The sequence below is a fragment of the Hylobates moloch genome, unplaced genomic scaffold (assembly GCF_009828535.3).
Source record: "Hylobates moloch isolate HMO894 unplaced genomic scaffold, HMol_V3 SCAFFOLD_10, whole genome shotgun sequence".
Taxonomy (NCBI): Eukaryota; Metazoa; Chordata; class Mammalia; order Primates; family Hylobatidae; genus Hylobates; species Hylobates moloch.
The window spans coordinates 12,993,945-13,017,241 of record NW_026652285.1 but is presented as its reverse complement, the minus strand read 5'-3'; the positions used below and the strand labels follow the sequence as shown (position 1 = coordinate 13,017,241).

The 23,297-nt window shown below is 39.3% G+C and overlaps 1 protein-coding gene across 5 annotated transcripts in view; it reads right to left on the bottom strand.

Moving 5' to 3' along the window:
- NF1 (neurofibromin 1) overlaps positions 1-23,297 on the bottom strand; it is a 324,371-nt gene that overhangs the window by 201,421 nt on the left and 99,653 nt on the right. For all 5 annotated transcript variants that reach the window (XM_058446141.1, XM_058446142.1, XM_032163044.2 and 2 more), the window contains exons 5-8: positions 21,665-21,771; positions 9,936-10,003; positions 9,632-9,707; positions 8,753-8,910 (exon numbers count right to left, since the gene is read on the bottom strand). In XM_058446141.1, the coding sequence (XP_058302124.1) occupies positions 8,753-8,910; positions 9,632-9,707; positions 9,936-10,003; positions 21,665-21,771 (409 nt within the window). The remainder of the gene's footprint in view (positions 1-8,752; positions 8,911-9,631; positions 9,708-9,935; positions 10,004-21,664; positions 21,772-23,297) is intronic.

Genomic DNA, 23,297 nt, shown 5'->3' with positions numbered 1-23,297 from the left:
AGTAGTTAGTTCCTTTTTATTGCTGAATAGTATTCCAGTTTCAAAGCATCACCACTGGTTTATTCATTCATCAGCTGAAGGACATTTGGGCTGTTTTCAAATTTGCACTATTATAAATAATATGTATACTCGAGTATACATCCTTGAGTAAAGGTATATGCCTTTGTGTGATTTTTATTTTTGTATTATAGGTACACAACATAATTTTCATTTTCTTCAAGATTGTAACTTGCCTTCAACATTTGTATCTATGGATTAATATTCACATATAAATGTTTAAGTCTATACACATATTCTTGTTCCTAATCTTATGTTATCATTCTATGCTTGAAAATTTATAACACATTTTTAATGCTAGTATCTACTGTTTGCTTCCTTTCTGAATGACATTTTTTCAGCTTTATTGAGGTATGATTGAAAAATAAAAATTGTATATATTTAAGGTGTACAACATGATGTTCTGATAAACTTATACATTCTAAAATGAGTACCACAATCAAGGTAATAATATATCCATCACATCACACAGTTTACCTCTGAAAGAGAAGGTAAGAATACCTGAGATGAGATACTATCTTACCTTATTAGTGTGGCAAAATTTTAAAGATTGAACAACAGCTAATCCTGATAAAAATGCAGGAAAATAGGCAATTCAGTGGGGATGAAACTGTGACCTGCTGCAACTATTGGGGAATGTAAATCTAGTAATAACTATTACAAATTTTAAATGCAAATGTTCTTGACACAGGAACCCCCAGTTTTTAGATTCTAGTCTATAGAATTAAGAGCATCAGTTAACAAGGATATATGAACAAGATATTTACTTAAGGCTTAGCTATAGTGTCAAAAAACTGAAAACATCTGAATATCCACCCATTCAGCGAAATGGCTGAGTAAATGAGGCTCATTAGTATAACAGAATGTTACCTAATATTGAAAGGAATGTGTTAGATCTCTATCAACTATTTTGAGGAACAGCTAAAATATTTTCTTAGATAAATAACGATGCAGAGTAATGTGCATAAAATAATTTCATTTTAAAATACAACCACCACCACCCTACGTATGTATATTTTGCATTTGAATATATGGGTAAATAGATGTGAGTGGAAGGATACATACCAGCCAATAACACTAAGCAGCTCAGAAGGAATGTGAGTAGAAAAGGGTGAGAATACTATTTTATTTTTTGTTTTGTTTTGTTTTTTGAGATGGAATCTCGCTCTGTCGCCCAGGCTGGAGTGCAGTGGCATGATCTCAGCTCACAACCTCCACCTCCCAGGTTCAAGCAATTTTCCCCGGCTCGGCCTCTGGAGTAGCTGGGATCACAGGAGCCTGCCACCACGTCCAACTATTTTTTTTTTTTTTGTAATACATTTTTAAAAATACATTTGTTAGCCAGGTGCAATGGCTCATGCCAGTAATCTCAGCACTTTGGGAGGCAGAGGCAGGCAGATCATCTGAGGTCGGGAGTTCGAGACCAGCCTGGCCAGCACGGAGAAACTCCATCTCTACTAAAAATACAAAATTAGCCGGGCGTGGTGGCGCATGCCTGTAATTCCAGCTACTCAGGAAGCTGAGGCAGGAGAATCGCTTGAACCTGAGAGGCGGGGATTGTACTGAGCAGAGATTGTGCCATTGCACTCCAGCCTGGGCAACAAGAGTGAAACTCAGTCTCAAAAAAAAAAAAAAAAAAAAAACTTTTCTTTTTAATCCAGAAAGATTTAAAAATCTAAACTTTAAAATCTAGAAAATACCAGAAAAAAATTAAAAAGCATACTTCAAAAATCTTGGCACCTGCCAGACAAAAAGGTAACATGCTGAATGATTCCATTTGTATGAAATGTCTAGTTTAGAATGAGTAAATCTATAGAGACAAAAAACTAGATTACTGGCTGCCAAGGGCTGCGAGTGAGGCGAGAGGAATGGGGGGTGATTACTAACGGGTTTCTTTTTGGGAAGATGAAAATGTTCTGCACAGAAACAATGGTGATGATTGTACAACTTTGTTAATGTACTAAAATCGCTGAATTTTACACTTCAAAAACATAAATTTTATGGTATGTGAATTATATCTCAATAAAATGAATAATATCTTCTGGGAAGAGAGATCTGACCAAAAAAGCTAGGAGACAAAAAAGAACAAGGCTGAGGTGACTACATGCAAATTTTAAATATCTATATAGTAAAAAGAACTCATAAAGTTTAAAAATGAAACCAAGTAAAAATGTACACATATACCCTTACAAATCAATAAAAGACAAACAATTCAATGGAAAAATCAGCAATTCCCTGAAGATACACAAATAACCAGTAAACACTTAGAAAGCTACAGTTGTGATTATTAAAACGTAAATTCACTCGAGTACTACTGAATCTATAGCTTATTTATTTATTTCTATTTTTCCAATAAACAAAAAAAACAAAACAAAACACCCTACTGTACTAGTCAGGGTTCTCTAAAGGGACAGAATTAAGGGAATAGATACTTATATAAAGGGGAGTTTATTAAGTATTAACTCACACGATCACGAGGTACCACAACAGGCTGTCTGCAGGGTGAGGAGCAAGGAGAGCCAGTCCAAGTTCCAAAACCGAAGAACTTGGAGTCCGACGCTGGAGGGCAGGAAGCATCCAGCACAGTAGGAAGATGTAGGCTGGGAGGCTAGGCCCGTCTCTCTTTTCACATTTTTCTGCCTGCTTATATTCTAGCCACACTGGCAGTTGATTAGATGGTAGCCACCCAGATTAAGGGTGGGTCTGCCTTTCCCAGCCCACTGACTCAAATGTCATTCTCCTTTGGCAACAACCTCACAGGCACACCCAGGATCAATACTTTGTATCCTTCAATCCAATCAAGTTGACACTTAGTATTAACCATCACAAGTCCACCCCTTGTCAACTTGAACCCATACATATCTCCTGAGATCATACATAATCTTCAAATAAAGACAATAAGGTCATAATTATGCCTAACATAATACAACTATCCTTCGTACAACCAGAAACACACCTATCCCAACCCAAATACTAAAAGTTAACAATACTTAAATGCTGATGTGAAGTCAATAAATCTTAAGTCATATGATAAAAGAAAAAGGAAATAAAATGAAGATATTTTCTTAGTACAGGTGTATACATGCACAAACATGTTTTTAACAAAAGGAGGAGGAAATACTCATGACAATTACAGTCCTTGTTTCTGCAGCTGGTCATGCAGTCATAGCTGGTATTGATGACTACCTTCTTCTACTAACCATTCTGTATTCCCTTTGCCTTCAGCAAGCACCTCAGCAGGTGGTGGTTTTTTTCCTGGTAGAGTGACCCAAACCTTCATTCCTGAAGGATCTGGGTCATTTGTAGTCCTGCCTGGATGGGGCTGTTGTAGTTTCCCATTTACCTTAATCACAGGGCATGGCAACACACGGTAATACTAACAGACGCCCTAATGGATCTCCATGCATACTCTTCTTTACCTCCGCTGTGGAGTAGTAGACTGATTTCATCTTGACAGTCAGGGTCAATCACCCCAGCCAACAATGTAACTCCCTTCTTAGCCTATTGACTTAAAGATAGGAGGAGCCCAGGCAGGCGCGGTGGCTCACGCTTGTAATCCCAGCACTTTGGGAGGCCGAGGCAGGCGGATCACGAGGTCAGGAGATCGAGACCACGGTGAAACCCCGTCTCTACTAAAAATACAAAAAAATTAGCCGGGCGTGGTGGCGGGCACCTGTAGTCCCAGCTACTCGGAGAGGCTGAGGCAGGAGAATGGCGTGAACCCAGCAGGCGGAGCTTGCAGTGAGCCGAGATCGCGCCACTGCACTCCAGCCTGGGTGACAGAGCGAGACTCCGTCTCAAAAAAAAAAAAAAAAAGATAGGAGGAGCCCAAAGTGTGTCCAGGTGGCAATCTTAACTTCCAGTTTAATGGAATCGTTGTGTCTCCTGGTGGCAGCATTCCTCCCTCTGGAACTAAGACCTCTAGGCCAGCAGAACATAATGTCTCAAGAAAGGGAAGAAAAATTTTCTAGTGGATCACTAGTGGTGATGCTGAGTGATTCCTGGACCTGGGAATCCTGGCTATGGGAAAAACAGTACCATATATTGGACGCTGATTCAGAGCATACACAGCCTTCTGGAAAACTTTGCTCCAGCCGTGCAAAGTACTGTCTTCTAGTTGGCATTATAACTGTGACTTCAAAAGGCCATTCCGCTGTTCTACCAATCCAGCTGCTTCAGAATGGTGGGGAACATGGTAAGACCAGTGTGGCCAGGCACACTGGCTCATGCCTGTAATCCTAAGCACTTTGGGAGGCCGAGAGGGGCAGATACAAGGTCAACAGATTGAGACCATCTTGGCCAACATGGTGAAACTCCATCATTACTGAAAATACAAAAATTAGCTGGGCGTGGTGGTGCACGCCTATAGTCCCAGGTACTCGGGAGGCTGAGGCAGGAGAATCGCTTGGACCCAGGAGGTGGAGGTTGCAGTGAGCCAAGATCGCGCCATTGCACTCCAGCCTGGCGACAGAGCAACACTCCATCTCAAAAAAACAAAACAATGAATTCCATGAGCACGAGCCCACTGCCACACTTCTTTAGCCATAAAGTGAGTGCCTTGGTCAGAGGCAATGCTGTGTGGAATACCATGACAGTGGGTAAGGCATTCTGTGAGCCCATGCATGGTAATCTTGGCAGAAGCACTTCATACACGATAGGCAAACCCATACCAGGAGTAAGTGTCTATTCCAGTGAGGACAAATCTCTGCCCTTTCCATGATGGAAGAGTTCCAATATAATCAACCTGCCACAAGGTAGCTGGCTGATCACCCTGAGGAATGGTGTCATATCAAGGGCTCAGTGTTGGTCTCCGCTGCCGGCAAATTGGACACTCAGCAGTGGCCATAGCCAAGTCAGCCTTGGTGAGTGAAGTCCATGTTGCTGAGCCCATGCATAACCTCCATCCCTGCCACCATGGCCACTTTGTTCATGGGCCCATTGGGCGAGGAGAGGGGTAGCTGGGGAAGGAGGCTAAGTGGTATCCACAGAACAGGTCATCCTATCCACTTGATTATTAAAATCCTCCTCTGCTGAGCTCACCCGCTGGTGAGCACTCACATGAGATACAAACATCTTCACAGTTTTTAACCACTCAGAGAGGCGTGCGTATCCACATACCTCTGCCTCAAATCTCTTTGTCACCAATTTTCCAATCATGCTTCTTCCAAGTCCCTGACCATCCAGCCAAACCACTGGCTACAGGCCATGAATCAGTATATAATGGCACATCTGGCCATTTCTCCTTCCACGCAAAGTGCACAACCACATGCACTGCTCAAAGTTCTGCCCACTGGAAGATTTCCCTTCACCGCTATCCTTCAGGGATGTCCTAGAAAGGGGTTGTAGTGCTGCAGCTGTCCACTTTCAGGTGGTGCCTGCATATTGTGCAGAACCATCTGTGAACCAGGCCCTAGTCTTCTCTTCCTCTGCCAACAGATCATAGGGAACTCCCTATGAGGCCATTGGTATAGGTGGGGAGAGAGAAGGCAGGGTGGCATGAGTGGAGACCATGGGCATTTGAGCCACTTCCTCATGTAATTTACTTGTGCCTTCAGGACCTGCTTGAGCCCGATCGTGTATGTACCACTTCCATTTGATGATGGAATGCTGTTGTGCACGACCCACTTTATGGCTAGATGGGTCAGAACACATTCAGTTCATAGATAGGTAGTTCAGGTCACAAGGTGACTTGAAGACCCACAGTCAAACATTCAGTTTCCACCAAAGCCCAGTAACAGGTCAAGAGCTGTATCTCAAAAGGAGAGTAGTTATCTGCAGAAGATGGCAGGGCCTTGCTCCAAAATCCTAGAGGCCTCTGCTGTGATTTACCTATGGGGGCCTGCCAAAGGCTCTAAACAGCATCCTTATCTGCCACTGACACTTCAAGCACCATTGGATCTGTTGGGTCATATGGCCCAAGTGGCAGAGCAGCTTGCACAGCAGCCTGGACCTGTTGCAGAGCCTTCTCCTGTTCTAGACCCCACTCAGAACTGGCAGTCTTTTGGGTCACTGGATAAATGGGCCAGAGTAACATACCTAAATAAGGAATGTGTTGCCTCCAAAATCCAAGTAGGCCCACTAGGCATTGTGCCTCTTTCTTTTTTGTAGGAGGGGCCAAATGCAGCAACTTATCCTTCACCTTAGAAAGAATATCTTGACAGGCCCCACACCCCTGGAGCCCTAGAAATTTTACTGAGGTAGAAGGTCCCTGAGTTTTAGTCAGATTTATTTCCCATCCTCTGGCACCCAAACGTCTCACCAATAAGTCTAGTGCATTTGCTACTTCTTGCTCACAGAATCCAATCAGCATAATATCACTAATGTAACAGACCAGTGTGATCTGTGGAAGTGAAACGTGACCAAAGCCTCTCTAAGTAAGATTTGTTTATATAAATTAGAAAACTCAAGCAGTTCTTTACGAGTATAGTGTACCTCCTCATGGGTCACACTCTCAGCCTCACCTCTAGGGACCTGCTAGGACTTTAGTCTGGTTATAGGTCTAGAAGCAAACAGGGGTGTTGGGGGTGGCTCCTGAGGAGAATCAACATTATCTTGTCTGGCAACTGCCTCAGGGGAGGCCATCCCTGTCGCCTCAGGCAGTGCAGGGTTTATCTCTTCAGACAAAAGTGGAAAGGCTGACGGCAGCATGGCTCAGGGAGGGGATGTTGCCACTACTGGGGATAGGGAAGCTGTTTCTTCTCGCAAAAAAGTTCATCGGAGTTTACAAACTCAAAGTCCCCAGCTTCATCAGGGTCCTCCCACACATCCCCTTTCCAAGTTGCAGGGTCCCATTCTTTTCCAATCAATGCCCACACTTTAACAGTAGACACCTGGTTAGGCTGTACATGCACCTTTTGCTGCAGGTCAGCCACTTGCATGGTAAGTTTGTGTTTGTTTTTTCACAATTTCAGCTCTTTTTCTACAGGAGATAAGGGTCTCACTCAGGTCAATCTTAGCAGATTTGAGGCTCAGTATCTGCTTCTGAAGCTGGGAGACAGATTCCTGAGTTCATCATTTTCTTTCACCACTTTGTCTACTGAATTTAGGAGCAACCAACCAGCTTCATTATGTTCCTTGGTTCTCCATATATGGTCAAAGGTATTATGTATAGGGTCACTAAACTCCTTGCCTCTCATTAGTGGTGAATCAAGAGTGTCAAATGCATTTATTTTGCAAACTCTCTAAACAGTTCACATCAACGACTATCAGTGTTCTCCACAATATTAGAAGTAGAGTCCTCAGCATTTTAGGGTCTAATCATATTAAGCAGCAAACTCCAGAAACCCCCAAACAAACAAAGAAACTCCATCCTTAATATTCTGTTCCTCCAGAACCACACTGCTTGTATCAAAATCTCTATTAGGGTTCTCTAGAGGGCTAGAAGTAATAGAATATTTATATAAAGGGGATATTAAGTATTAACTAGCACGATCACAAGGTCCCACAATAGGCCATCTGCAGGCTGAGAGGCAAGAAGAGCCAGTCCAAGTTCCAAAACTGAAGAACTTGGAGTCTGATGTTTGAGGGCAGGAAGCATCCAACACAGGAGAAAGATGTAGGCTGGGAGGCTAGGCCCGTCTCTCTTTTCACATTTTTCTGCCTGCTTATACTCCAGCCATGCTGACAGCTGATTAGATGGTGCACCACCCAGATTAAAGGTGGGTATGCCTTTCCCAGCCAGTTGTTAATCTCCTTTGGCAACACCCTCACAGATACACCCAGGATCAATACTTTGCATCCTTCAATCCAATCAAGTTGACACTCAGTATTTATCATCAAACCTACTATTTTGAAGGGCTCCAAAACAATCTACCATGAAAAATGGTGTCGTCATAATGGAAAAGTTGAGATACACCCCTAAGTGGAGTAACACGCAATCACAGACTCCCAAGGATTACCTGGTTCATTTATTTACCCTTTAATGTATAAATTCCCTGTCCAATACTTCTACAAAGTAATAAATCATTCAGCTGATTCTGAACATCTCCATCTACAGGCAAACCACGAAGGAACCCATCTCATGTTTAGCCAGCTAAGAGTATTTCTCCAAAAGCAGCAAAAAATGAAGTATTTGCAAAACAAACTGCATATTGAAATTTCAGTAAAACCCTAAGATTAATACTCAGTTCTTTTTTTTTCAATCGCCTAGGTGATTATTTAAAAAAATTTTAAGAGCTTCCTAGAATTACCAGTTGTCATGGTGCCAATTTCACTATAGATGGTATGTGCAAGAGCCTTACCTTCCTGGCAAAATTCTTTGAAAAACTGTTCTAAAATATTTAAAATGAGTTACTAGATAATTTCAGTAGCACTATATGGACACACACCCTAAGTACATGTAAATAACACACTATAAAAGTGATGAACTCAAGTAGGGCAATTCTTGCAGTGAATATTAGAGAAACTACGTTTAATAACAACAGAGGTATCGTTTAGTCTTCTCAGACAAAAGAACGAAACTAAGGGATTATTTTAAATCTTTGATCATTGCCTGGTATTATTTTCCCTCTGTCAAATAAAATTATGTATGAGTATGTCTCTTCTAAGTCCATCAAACAAAGAAACGTAAAAAATGATAATTTAAATGGTTCCCTGAAATACTTTGCTTAAATAATAAGCCTAAAGTAATACACACCTCGAGTAAAATAAACTGCTTCACATCTAGATATAATGGAAATAATTTTGCCCTCCTTACCTTATTCATGTTGTTTTCATCAACCACATCTTTGGATATATCCTGGATTATTTCTGGACACAAGATAAGGAGAATGATTTGTAGTGGCCAAACTGCTGCTTTACGTTTGGTGCTTTCAGCAAAACCATCCACTAAGTCAAATAGCTTTTCTGCACATTCTGCATGAAAAATATATTAAATGACATTATTAGATAGGAACAAAATCCCTGGCATTAAAGTAAAAGCTGACACTATGTAAAAACCCAAGGGCAACATTTTTAAAAGATAAACATGGAACTTCATTTAAGCAACTACACAAATGCATTCTGATAAGTAGACAAGCAATGTAATACTCTCTAAGTGTTAGAAGAGCTATCTTGATCTATCCTGGAAAAGCTCACATTTTAGAATGGATGATTGTGTATTCAGTCTCATTGTGCAGGGCCTTATGCAAAGTGTGATGTACCCACGCAACAAAGACTGAACAGCTTCCCAAAAAGAATTACCAAAGTTCTCCAGGAGTCTGTATTCTCTGCCTGGCAGTTGTGTCTTACATTACAGGTGAGAATATTACTACTTTATACACATCTCCCTAAATACAAAATAAAGCTTCAGAGCACATGCTTCTCTACAACAAAGAGCCAAACATCCCATCCTATCACAGCTCTAAAGATCTGACCTTCATTTCAAACTACTTTGTTTGCTCCAAGGAAAGGAAGAGGGTTGGGCGTAATTTAGAAATTAAGAGAAAAACAGTATTTCCTATTTGACACCAGTTGACAATAGAAGATGTAAAAGCACCTTTATAACAAAAGTAACTTGGAAAATGATGATAGGTTTTTATGTCACAAGTAGGCATTTAAAAGACAAAAAAAAAAAAAAAATCAATCGTATCCTTACCAGCCATATCAGTCTGTGGGATCTGGTACAGTTTTGTAAATTCATCTGGATAATTTTCTACCCAGTTCCAAAATGCCTATAAATAAAGAACCACATGTCTTTATATGAAAGCAGTGATCTTTTGTAATACAGTAAATAAAATGTCACAAACTTCTAACTTCCTTCATAATAATATTACAATGTATTCTTCCTGAAAATTATGTGAAACTACCACTCAAGTCATAACTTTCTGATTCAGGATGCTAACAACAGCAAATTTTATCACCAAAAACAAAATTTGAATACCAGAGAGGTTGTAACTTACCTTTTCCAGACTATTTATAACTGCTAACTGTGCAACCTTCTTTAGGGCTTTAAATTTAAATGCTGTTTCTGGAAAAAACACAATTTTTAAAAATTAACTCTAGAATAAGTTAACACAAATACAACTCAGAGCAAAATAGCTTTCCATTTATGTATTACTTTTGCTCCAATATTATCCGTAAGCAATGAAAGGTAAAGACACCTAACATAAACCCAAAATTCGATAGTTGTCTGCTAGGAAAGAAAAATTCCATTAACAGCAAATATGCCTTGGATGTCAATGATTGTGAGCTTTTTCTTTTGTTTTTAATAACTTGCTTTTTCAAAAAAAAGTATAAAACGCATACAGGATATTGATTTTTCCTATCCATGAGCATGGAATGGTTTTCCATTTGTGTCCCCTCTTATTTCCCAGAGCAGTGGTTTGTAGTTCTCCTTGAAGAGGTCCTTCACATCCCTTGTAAGTTGGATTCCTAGGTATTTTATTCTCTTTGTAGCAGTTGTAAATGGGAGTTCACTCATGATTCGGCCCTCTGTTATTGGTGTATAGGAATGCTTGTGATTTTTGCACATTGATTTTGTATCCTGAGATTTTGCTGAAGTTGCTTATCAGCTTAAGGAGATTTTGGGCTGAGACGATGGGGTTTTCTAAACATAAAACCATGTCATCTGCAAACAGAGGCAATTTGACTTTCTCTTTTCCTAACTGAATACCCTTTATTTCTTTCTCTTGCCTGACTGCCCTGGCCAGAACTTCCAATTTTATGTTGAATAGGAGTGGTGAGAGAGGGCATCCTTGTCTTGTGCCAGTTTTCAAAGGGAATGCTTCCAGTTTTTGCCCATTCAGTATGATATTGGCTGTGGGTTTGTCATAAATAGCTCTTATTATTTTGAGATACGTCTGATCAATCCCTAGTTTATTCAGAGTTTTTGGCATGAAGGGCTGTTGAATTTTATCAAAGGCCTTTTCTGTATCTATTGAGATAATCATGTGGTTTTTGTCATCGGTTCTGTTTACGTGATGGATTACTTTCAATGATTTGCCTATGTTGAAACCAGCCTTGCATCCCAGGGATGGAGCCAACTTGATCATGGTGGATAAGCTTTTTGATGTGCTTGTCGGATTCATTTTGCCATTATTTTATTGAGGATTTTCGCATCGATGTTCATCAGGGATATTAGCCTAAAATTTTCTCTTGTTGTTGTGTCTCTGCCAGGTTTTGGTATCGCCATGATGCTGGCCTCATAAAATGAGTTAGGGAGGATTCACTCTTTTTCTATTGTTTGAAATAGTTTCAGAAGGAATGGTACCAGCTCCTCCTCTGGTAGAATCTGGCTGTGAATTCATCTGGTCCTGGACTTTTTTTGGTTGGTAGGCTATTAATGATTGCCTCAATTTCAGAACTTGTTATTGGTCTATTCAGGGATTTGACTTCTTCCTGGTTTAGTCTTGTGAGGGTGTATGTGTCCAGGAATTTATCCATTTCTGCTAGATTTTCTAGTTTATTTGCATAGAGGTGTTTATAGTATTCTCTGATGGTAGTTTGTATTTCTGTGGGATCGGTGGTGATATCCCTTTTATCATTTTTTATTGCATCTATTTGATTCTCCTCTCTTTCTTCTTTATTAGTCTGGCTAGTGGTCTATCTATTTTGTTGATCTTTTCAAAAAACCAGCTCCTGGATTCATTGATTTTTTTTTTTTTTTTTTTAAGCAGAGTCTTGCTCTGTCGCCCAGGCTGGAGTGCAGTGGCACGATCCTGGCTCACTACAAGTTCCGCCTCCCGGGTGCACACCATTCTCCTGCCTCAGACTCCCAAATAGCTGGGACTACAGGCGCCTGCCACCACGCCCGGCTAATTTTTTTGTATTTTTAGTAGAGATGGGGTTTCACTGAGGCCAAGGTGGTGGATCACGAGGTCAGGAGAGTCACTGATTTTTTGAAAGGTTTTTTGTGTCTCTAGCTCCTTCAGTTCTGCTCTGATCTTAGTTATTTCTTGTCTTCTGAATTTGTTTGCTCTTGCTTCTCTAGTTCTTTTAATGTGATGTTAGGGTGTCAATTTTATATCTTTCCTGCTTTATCTTGTGGGCATTTAGTGCTATAAATTTCCCTCTATACACTGTTTTAAATGTATCCCAGAGGTTTTGGTACGTTGTGTATTTTTCTCATTGGTTTCAAAGAACATCTTTATTTCTGCCTTCATTCCGTTATTTTCCCAGTAGTCATTCAGGAGCAGGTTGTCCAGTTTCCATGTAGTTGTGTGGTTTAGAGTGAGTTTCTTAATCCTGAGTTCTGGTTTGATTACACTGTGGTCTGAGAGACTTTGTTATGATTTCCATTCTTTGGCATTTGCTGAGGAGTGTTGTACTTCCAATTATGTGGTCAATTTTGGAATAAGTGCAATGTGGTGCTGAGAAGAATATATATTCTGTTGATTTGGGGTGGAGAGTTCTGTAGATGTCTATTAGGTCCACTTGGTGCAGGGCTGAGTTCAATTCCTGGATATCCTTGTTAACTTTCTGTCTTGTTGATCTGTCTAATGTTGACAGTGGGGTGTTAAAGTCTCCCATTATTATTGTGTGGGAGTCTAAGTCTCTTTGTAGGTCTCTAAGGACTTGCTATATGAATCTGGGTGTTCCTGTATTGGGTGCCTATATATTTAGGGTAGTTAGCTCTTCTTGTTGCATTGATCCCTTTCCCATTATGTAATACCCTTCTTTGACTCTTTCATCTTTTTTGTTGGTTTAACGTCTGTTTTATCAGATGCTAGGATTGCAACCCTTTTTCTTTGCTTTCCATTTGCTTGGTAAATCTTCCTCCAACTCTTTATTTTGAGCCTATATGTAACTCTGCATGTGAGATGGGTCTCCTAAATACAGCACAGTGATGGGTCTTGACTCTTTATCCAATTTGCCACTCTGTGTCTTTTAATTGGGGCATTTAGCCTGTTTACATTTAAGGTTAATAGTGTTATGTGTGAATTTGTTATTATGATGCTAGCTGGTTATTTAGCCCATTTACATTTAAGGTTAATATTGTTATGTGTGAATTTGTCACTATGATGCTAGCTGGTTATTTTGCCCATTAGTTGATGCAGTTTCTTCATAGCATAGATGGTCTTTACAATTTGGTATGTTTTTGCAGTGGCTGTTACCGGTTGTTCCTTTCCATGCTTAGTGCTTCCTTCAGGAGCTCTTGTAAGGCAGGCCTGGTGGTGACAAAAATCTCTCAGCATTTGCTTGTCTGTAAGGGATTTTATTTCTCCTTCGCTTATGAAGTTTAGTTTGGCTGGATATGAAATTCTGGGATGAAAATTCTTTTCCTTAAGAATGTTGAATATTGGCCCCCACTCTCTTCTGGCTTATAGGGTTTCTGCCTAGAGATCCGCTGTTAGTCTGATGGGCTTCCCTTTGTGGGTAACCCGACCTTTCTCTCTGGCTGCCCTTAATATTTTTTCCTTCATTTCAACCTTGGTGAATCTGACGATTATATGTCTTGGGGTTGCTCTTCTTGAGGATTATCTTTGTAGTGTTCTCTGTATTTCCTGAATTTGAACGTTGGCCTGCCTTGCTAGGTTGGGGAAGTTCTCCTGCATAATATCCTGAAGAGTGTTTTCCAACTTTGTTCCATTCTCCCCATCACTTTCAGGTACACTAACCAAATGTAGATTTGGTCTTTTCACATAGTCCCATATTTCTTGGAGGCTTTGTTCGTTTCTTTTCACTCTTTTTTCTCTAATCTTGTCTTCTCGCTTTATATCATTGAGTTGATCTTCAATCTCTGATATCCTTTCTTCTGCTTGATCGATTTGGCTGTTGATACTTGTGTATGCTTCACGAAGTTCTCGTGCTGTGTTTTTCAGCTCCATCAGGTCATTTATGTTCTTCTCTAAGATGGTTATTCTAGTCAGCAATTTGTCTAACCTTTTTTCCAGGTTCTCAGCTTCCTTGCATTGGGTTAGAACATGCTCCTTTAGCTCAGAAGAGTTTGTTATTATCCATCTTCTGAAGCCTACTTCTGTCAATTCGTCAAACTCATTCTTCATCCAGTTTTGTTCCCTTGCTGGTGAGGAGTTGTGATTCTTTGTAGGAGAAGAGGTGTGTTCTTTTTTTTTTTTTCAGCCTTTTTGCACTGGTTTCTCCCCATTTTCATGGATTTATCTATCTTTGGTCTTGATGTTGGTGATGTTGATACTATTCTTTTCTTAGTTTTCCTTCTAACAGGCAGAACCCTCTGCTGCAGGTCTGCTGGAGTTTGCTGGAGGTCCACTCCAGACCCTGTTTGCCAGAGTATCACCAGCGGAGGCTGCAGAACAACAAAGATTGCTGCCTGTTCCTACCTCTGGAAGTTTTGTCCCAGAGGGGCACCCGCCAGATGCCAGCCAGAGAGGACACAAACAAATGGAAAAACATTTCATGCTCATGGATAGGAAGAATCAATATCGTGAAAATGGCCGTATTGCTCAAAGCAATTTATAGATTCAATGCTATCCCCATCAAACTACCATTGACTTTCTTCACAGAGTTAGAAAAAACTACTTTAAATTTCGTATGAAACCAGAAAAGAGCCCACACAACCAAGACAATCCTAAGCAAAAAGAACAAAGCTGGAGGAATCGCACCACCTGATTTCAAACTATACAAGGCTACAGTAACCAAAACAGCATGGTACTGGTACCAAAACAGGTACATAGACCAATGGAACAGAACAAAGGCCTCAGAAATAACACCACACATCTACAACCATCTCATCTTTGACAAACCTGACAAAAACAAGAAATGGGGAAAGGATTCCCTATTTAATAAATGGTATTGGCAAAACTGGCTAGCCATATGCAGAAAACTGAAACTGGACCCTTTCCTTACACCTTATACAAAAATTAATTCAAGATGGACCAAAGACTTAAACGTAAGATCTAAAACCATAAAAACCCTAGAAAGAAACCTAGGCAATACCATTCAGGACATAGGCATGGGCAAAGACTTCATGACTAAAACACCAAAAGCAATGACAACAAAAGCCAAAATTGACAAATGGGATCTAATTAAACTAAAGAGCTTCTGCATAGCAAAAGAAACTACCATCGGAGTGAACAGGCAACCTACAGAATGGGAGAAAAATTTTGTAATCTACCCATCTGACAAAGGGCTAATAACCAGAATCTACAAAGAACTTAAATTTACAAGAAAAAACACAAACAACCCCATTAAAAAGTGGATGAAGGATATGAACAGACACTTCTCAAAAGAAGACAACAAACATATAAACAAAAGCTCATTATCACTGGTCATTACAGAAATGCGAATCAAAACCACAATGAGATACCATCTCACGCCAGTTAGAATGGCAATCATTAAAAAGTCAGGAAACAAAAGATGCTGGAAAGAATATGGAGAAATAGGAACACTTTTACACTGTTGGTGGGAGTGTAAATTAGTTCAACTATTGTGGAAGACAGTGTGGCGATTCCTCAAGGATCTAGAACTAGAAATACCATTTGACCCAGCCATCCCATTACTGGGTATATACCCAAAGGATTACAAATCATTCTGCTATAAAGACACATGCACACGTATGTTTACTGCAGCACTGTTGACAACAGCAAAGACTTGGAACCAATCCAAATGTCCATCAATGATAGACTGGATAAAGAAAATGTGGCACATATACACCACAGAATACTATGCAGACATAAAAAAGGATAAGTTCATGTCCTTTGCAGGGACATGGACGAAGCTTGAAACCATCACTCTCGGCAAGCACAAGAACAGAAAACCAAACACCACATGTTCTCACTCATAAGTGGGAGTTGAACAATAGGAACACATGTACACAGGGAGGGGACCATCACACATCGGTGCCTGTCGGGGGGTGGGGAGTGGGGGAAGGGATAGCATTAGGAGAAATACCTAAGGTAGATGATGGGTTGATGGGTGCAGCAAACCACCATGGCACATGGACACCAATGTAACAAACCTGCACGTTCTGCACATGTACCCCAAAACTTAAAAGTATAATAAAAAGATTTTAAAAACATATACAGGGCCAGGCCCAATGGCTCACACCTATAATCTCAGCACTTTTGAAAGCAGGAGTGGGAAGATAGCTTGAGCCCAGGATTTCAAGACTACAGTGTACTATAATCATGTCACTGCATGCCAGCCTGAGCGACAGAGCAAGACTGTCAAAAAAAAAAAAAAAAAAAAGCAAAAGCACAAGTGCTTACGGGAAATTTTTAAAACCATCAATGATTCTATCATTCAGAGACAATCACGGTTAACACCTGGTAGTTTTACTTCCATCACTTTTCCTATGCATGTAGAAAACAAATATATTTAACATAACTGAGATCATATAGGCTATATCAAATCTGTTCTTTTTCATAGTATCCGTAATTATTTGTATATCAGTAAAAAACTTCTTTTTTTTTTTTTTTTTTGAGATGGAGTCTCGCTCTGTCACTCAGGCTGGAGTGCAATGGCGCAGTGTTGGCTCACTGCAACCTCCGTCTCCCAGGTTCAAGCGATTCTCCTGCTTCAGCCTCCCCAGTAGCTGGGATTACAGGCGTGCGCCACTACACTCAGCTAATTTTTGTATTTTTAGTAGAGACGGGATTTCACCATGTTGGTCAGGCTGGTCTCGAACTCCTGACCTCGTGATCCGCCCACGTGGGCCTCCCAAAGTGCTAGAATTACAGGTGTGAGCCACCATGCCTGGCCTATTTTTGATGGCTCTATATGCAATAGTAACTATTATACAAACAAAACATATCATGTATTTTTAGTATGACATACTTAATTCTTTTGGAATCTTAATGCTTTCAGAATATTACAGATGAACAAACTGTGTGTCTAAGGTTACAGATCTAATAAATGATTGAATTGGGCTTTAAAACCAAGGTCTTTTCAGTATGCTTTGATGTCCCTCATAATATTTAAGTCACTGTATTAAGTCACTGATTATTTAAATTTTCCAGTTTTAACACTGAAGTTATTTCTGTTATTTCACCATTATAAATAACATAAATAAATATTTTTATATCAAAATCTTTTCCCACATCACTGCTTATTTAAGATAAGGAATCTCTAGAAGTGTCCAGTCAAAGAGATGAATATTTTTAGGGCCCTTGATAAAGATTACCAAGCTGCCTTTCACTAGGGTTGGGCCAAATGCTGCTATCACCAAGCAGCATACAAAAGTGCCTTCATCCTATCTTTGTCATCATAAAAGCATGTTCATTTTCTTTATTTTGTTAATTGGAGTGTTCAAAATAGTATACTGCATTTTAACGCAAGTAACAGTAAACATTTCTCCATATAAATATATTGGGTATTTTAATTTCTTCTTCTATAAGTTTATTGTCCACATCTAGAAAAAGATTTATGTCTGGAAAAAATGACCTGTCTATAAACGATTTTACTGGCAATGGTCCCTTGGCAAAGAACTTCTCCTGTTAACTTTTAATGAAGGGATAAATGTTTTTATTACAGCTATGTAAGTGTCTAAGAGAGAAATGAGTCTTTATTCTGGACTTGCAAATAAGTAACTCTCCAAATCAGTTTTTAAAAGTACCCCTTTGAATTCTCTTTGCTCTCACCTTCCACTGATTTCCAAATAATGACATTACTCTTCACAGTGCTCTTTAGCAACAACTTTACCTTTATGACATCTTAAATGTGTTATACACCGTAATCTATTCTCAAAGCCAAAGTAAGTAACTTCCAGTTCTACAAGTTTCTTGTTGGACATCCTACTGATACCTCAAACTCAGAAGATCTAAAACTGAATTTATCATTTTCCTGGTCAACCCCTCTCTTCTGCCATCAATCTTTCCTTCCCTTTTCTGCTCTAACCAGCTTATTCTGTAATATTTGGTGATATCTCTCTAACCTCATATATCTAAATTGACTAGCAAATGCTATGTATTCCATTTCTTTTTTTTTTTTTTTTTTTAGATGGAGTTTCGGTCTTGTTGCCCAAGCTGGAGTGCAATGGCATGATCTTGGCTCACTACAACCTCCGTCCCCCAGGTTCAAGCGATTCTCCTGTGCCTCGGCCACCCGAGTAGCTGGGATTACAGGCGTGTGCCACCACACCTGGCTAATTTTTTGTATTTTTATTTTATTTGATTTATTTATTTCGAGACGGAGTCTCACTCTGTTGCCCAGGCTGGAGTGCAGTGGCACAATCTCGGCTCACTGCAAGCTCTGCCTCCTGGGTTCATGCCATTCTCCTGCCTCAGCCTCCCAAGTAGCTGAGACTACAGGCACCCACCACCATGGCCGGCTAATTTTTTGTATTTTTAGTAGAGACAGTGTTCCACTGTGTTAGCCAGGATGGTCTCCTGACCTCGTGATCTACCCGCCTCAGCCTAACAAAGTGCTGGGATTACAGGCGTGAGCCACCGTGCCCAGCCTCCACTTCTTTAAATACCTATCAAACTGGTCCCCATCCTTATCCTACCCCATTCCATCATCTGGATCTCCACAACTCTCATTATTCCTCACATATGTTACTGCATAACCAAGTCCCAGAAGTTCAGGTAACCCTCTACCAAGCCATCCTGCAAATTTCAAGCAAAGGAGTATATCTAAAATAAAATACTGATTAAGGTATTCTCTACCTCAAAGCCTATCACTTCCCAGGGCCACTAAAATAAAGCTTCGTAACTCATAAGCACAGCAGTGCAGCAGTCAAGTATTTTGGTTCTAGAGACGAGCAGATGTGAACTCAATCTTTACTGAACAATTACTAGCTCTGTGACTTTGGAAATTTACTTAGGCCTCAGTTTCCTCATCTACACAAGAGATGATGATATGAATACTAGTATTGCTTCACAGGGTTATTGTAAGAATTGATGAGAAAAGGCATGCAAACTGCATAGCGCAAGGCCCGGCACAGACTGAAAATGTAACAAATGTTTCTCTCTCTCTCTCTCTCTCGATATATCTATAGAGATACAGATGTATCTATAGATAGATCTGGATATATACATATAGATTGATATTATCTATATACAGATAGGTATATCGAGAGAAAAGAGAGAGAGAGAGAGAGAGAGAGACAGAGACAGGATCTCATTCTGTTACCCAGGCTGGAATGCAGTGGCACGATCACAGCTTACTGCAGCCTCAACCTCTTCCTGGGCTCAAGTGGTCCTCCCACCTCAGCCTCCCAAGTAGCTGGGACTACAGGTACGTGTCACCACATCCAGCTAATATTTTTATTTTTTTGTAGAGATGGGGGTCTCTCTCTGTTGCCCCGACTCCAGCAATCCTCCTGCCTCGGATTCCCCAAAGTGTGGGGATTACATGTGTGAGCCACCAGGGCTGGCCATATTTTTATTAAAATGATCTGACCTATTCTTGTACCTTCACATCTTGCTTATCTCTCATCCCCTCAAACAAATATATACTTCCCCTCTCACTTTACACTCATCCTATTTGAGTTTGTCATAGTTTTTTTCCACAAATAATTTGATAATGACATCACTTGTCTCATAAACCATGCCATGAGCTCCTTAGGGACAGATTCCATATTTTATTAATTTTTGTAATCCCAGCACTTAGCATGGCTTCTTATACAGAGTTTCTCAACAAAGACTTGTTAAGTTGTATTTAAAACACATTACTACCTTTACTACTCATTACTGAAAGGGTGCATTCTTTTTACCACTGTCACCAAGAGCCATCTTCTGCTGGCCTATTTAATATTGGTTTTATACTTTATATATTTATCAGCATATGCTCTAAATTTATGTTCATGAGGGAGCTGCATTCAATGGGAAAGTTACTTCAGTATAAAAGAAAGTCATTTATCCACACATTCAATTAGTTTCTCTTATTTGGACAGAAGAGACATTTCAATTAATTATTATGGATTGAACATTTCTATTGTTTTAAACATCTATTCACAGGCAACCTGGACTAGACTTGTTTCCAAAACATCACTGAATAGTTATGAAAAATCGCCAGGCGCAGTGGCTCACGCTTGTAATCCCAGCACTTTGGGAGGCTGAGGTGGGCGGATCACGAGGTCAGGAGATCAAGACCACGGTGAAAGCCCGTCTCTACTAAAAAACACAAAAAATTAGCCAGGCGTGGTGGCGGGCGTCTGTAGTCCCAGCTACTCGGAGAGGCTGAGGCAGGAGAATGGCATGAACCCAGGAGGCAGAGTTTGCAGTGAGCCGAGATCGCGCCACTGCACTCCAGCCTGGGCGACAGAGCGAGACTCCGTCTCAAAAAAAAAAAAAAAATTGTTATGAAAAATCATAAAATCCCACTAATACTTCTTTTTTTTTAAAATCCCACTAATACTTCTCAACTTTAATTCATAGAGATCTCTAAATTTTACCATTCAGTTCCTCAACTGCTCAATGCTTAATAATAGATAATAAAATCCTGCAAATCTCAACTATTAATTCAATGGTGGCTTATTATAATCTAAAATAATTGCTGTCCACATGTTTGTATCTTGGCATAAGAGCTAAAATCATCCTTATATTTTCCTTTATTAAAGTTACTGAATTAATTGTTGCTTGGTTTCACAATGGTAATGATCTAAAATCATAAATTACGAACAAGGGTAATATGAATAGAACACAGCTTTATATTATTCCTCTATATAGCTATTGCCTTTTTATATCTCTGGTGAGATACTTATTGAGTTTAAAGCAAATATTAAGAAAACAAAACCAGGTATTTTGAAAACTACATTGCAGAACTGACGTTTCTGAAGCTAATATAATTCAATCTGTTTTAGGTCAGATATTACAAATATTATTGTTTGACAACCCCTCAAGTTACAAATAAAAATATGTGTGAACTGTATAAGGTTTCATATCTAAATTAGCCAGGGTCTAATAATGCCAAAAACTAAAAAATATTTTTTTGTAAAATGAAATTTAGATATTCATACTCAATTTATGAATACTCACTGATACCTGATTTACATGAATACATCACTGCTTACCACAAAATTTATCTCAATTCCTTCGGATCATACTCAGTTTATGAATACTCATTGATACCTGATTTATATGAACACATCACGGCTTACTACAGAATATATCTCAATTCCTTCTGATAGTTTATTTCAATCCACATAATCATGTAAAGTACTTCCAAAGCTTTAAAGTCACATATTAGGTGTTATAATATCCCCATGTGGAACTACTACTGATATGTTCTACAAGGAGACAAAACTAGGCAATGGAAGGTTAAGGGACTTTGTAATGCTGTAAAGTCAGTCAGTAAGAGAGCTGAAAACAGAAATGTCAGAAATGAAATCTCTGGCTCAATTCATCCTCCCACCATAACATCACAATCTCCTCGTTACATTCTGCAATAAAACTTTGATATCCTACTACAGACAACATTTGTAAAGCGCTATAATAGCTAAACATAGCTTCTATAACCTATAGCCACCCTTGAGAGATCAAATTCCAGAAAAATGAAATAGCACCCTTGCATTCTCTGTATTGAAAACAAAAATTGTAGTTAAGCAAAACTTTCCATTGCCAAGATTTAAAATGCTCATTTTCTCTAGTGCATTATTTTCAAAGATTGAAAAATAATTAACCATATGTATTACTGGTTATTTCACAAGGAAATGTCATTATAAAATACAGTTTGGTGTTTTAGTTCAGCACAATTAATATAATTAGTACATTCATGATACTGGTTTTTGACCCAGTGATTTCTTTCAGATATATTATACATTTAAACTTACCCTTCAGGAGTCGTTTTAATTTTGCACAATCCACATTGATATACTGTAACAATTCTATATCATGAACATCAACATTGTCTTCTGAACAAACAGTTAATTCCTGTAACCTAAAAAGTAAAAACCAAAAATAATTTATCAAATTAAGTATTAGGGGACAGGTGTGGTATCTCACACCTGTAATCCCAGCACTTCGGGAGGCCAAGGCAGGAGGATCACTTGAGGCCAGGAGTTCAAGACCAGCCTGGGCAACATACCAAGACATCATCTCTAAAAAAAAAAATAGAAAAATTAGCTGGGCATGATGGCACACACCTATAGGCCCAGCAACTCAGGAGGCTAAGGGAAGAGGATCTCTTGAGCCTACAAGTTTGAAGCTGCAATGAGCTGTGATCACACCACTGTACTTCAGCCTGAGTAACAGAATGGGCCCTATCTCTTAAAAAAAACAAAAACAAAAGAAGTCTTAGGGTATCTCTAAATTCTGAATTCAACAGATTCTTCCCCCAAAGATGAGTTCATAAGAGTAAAGACACATATAAAAATAAGGCAATAAATATTTCTTATAAAAACCTAAAGGAACATAACTAACTTAAGGGATATGATAAAAGAAACCATGATAATCCAGTAAACATAGCATCGTAGCATCCTTATCCTTAAGACTGAGGTGTCTAAATAGTATTTCCAACTTTCGGCCAGGGTTCTTTGGGAAAATTAGTTAATTCCAGGATGGGGGCAAGAGATATACAAGGTGAGGGCAGGTCACCTTGGGCTTGAAAACAAGGAAACTATCAACAACTATGAGTCATGTCAAATATCACACAGGTATGCACTTTAGGCATCTCAACTGTCAAAAATGGGATAATCTGAGGATCAAAAGAATTATGTCTACAATGGAAACACACACAATAAATTAAAATACATGAGCCTGTTACAATATTGAAAGAAAAAACTGCATGGGTAACCTTTCGCAACTGTTAGGGTACCAACTCATTCTGATAATGAATAATGAAAGTCAAGTCTGTATCCTGCATTTCCTACATGGACTGTATTGCAAGATAACTAAACACACAATGAAGCAAAAGTCTTTCATAGAAGTCACAATTTTAAAATAAAGAATGAATGACAGAATAGAAAACTTTTCATTTTGTAGCCCCCAATGAAGTGGAATCCAGGCAGTGATCATCAGTGATTACTAAAAACATTAGGTAGAAATTTATGGGAAACTGTATAATGAATGCATACTGCTGATAACATCGAAATCCAATCACTGATCATAACATTAAAAGTCAATAATAGGACATGTTTCCTGATGTGATTCATTAGGAAACACACATAGCATCATCAGTAAAGTATTCTTGTCCCCCTGCAGCCAAATGAACCTGAATCCAGTGAAACCCAAATACAGAATGTAGAAAGGCAAATAACGCAGTCCAACAAATAAACAGCATGGGAAAAAATGGAGAGCAAGGTGAAGAAATGAAGAAATGATACTGATTAACAGAGGCTCAGGAGAAATATCAACCAATTCCAAAGTATGCATCCTGTTTGTATCTTAATTTGAACAAAACAAAAAAAAAGCCATTTCTGAGATAATGAAAAAAAACCACAAATTTGCCAATGCATGATATTAAGG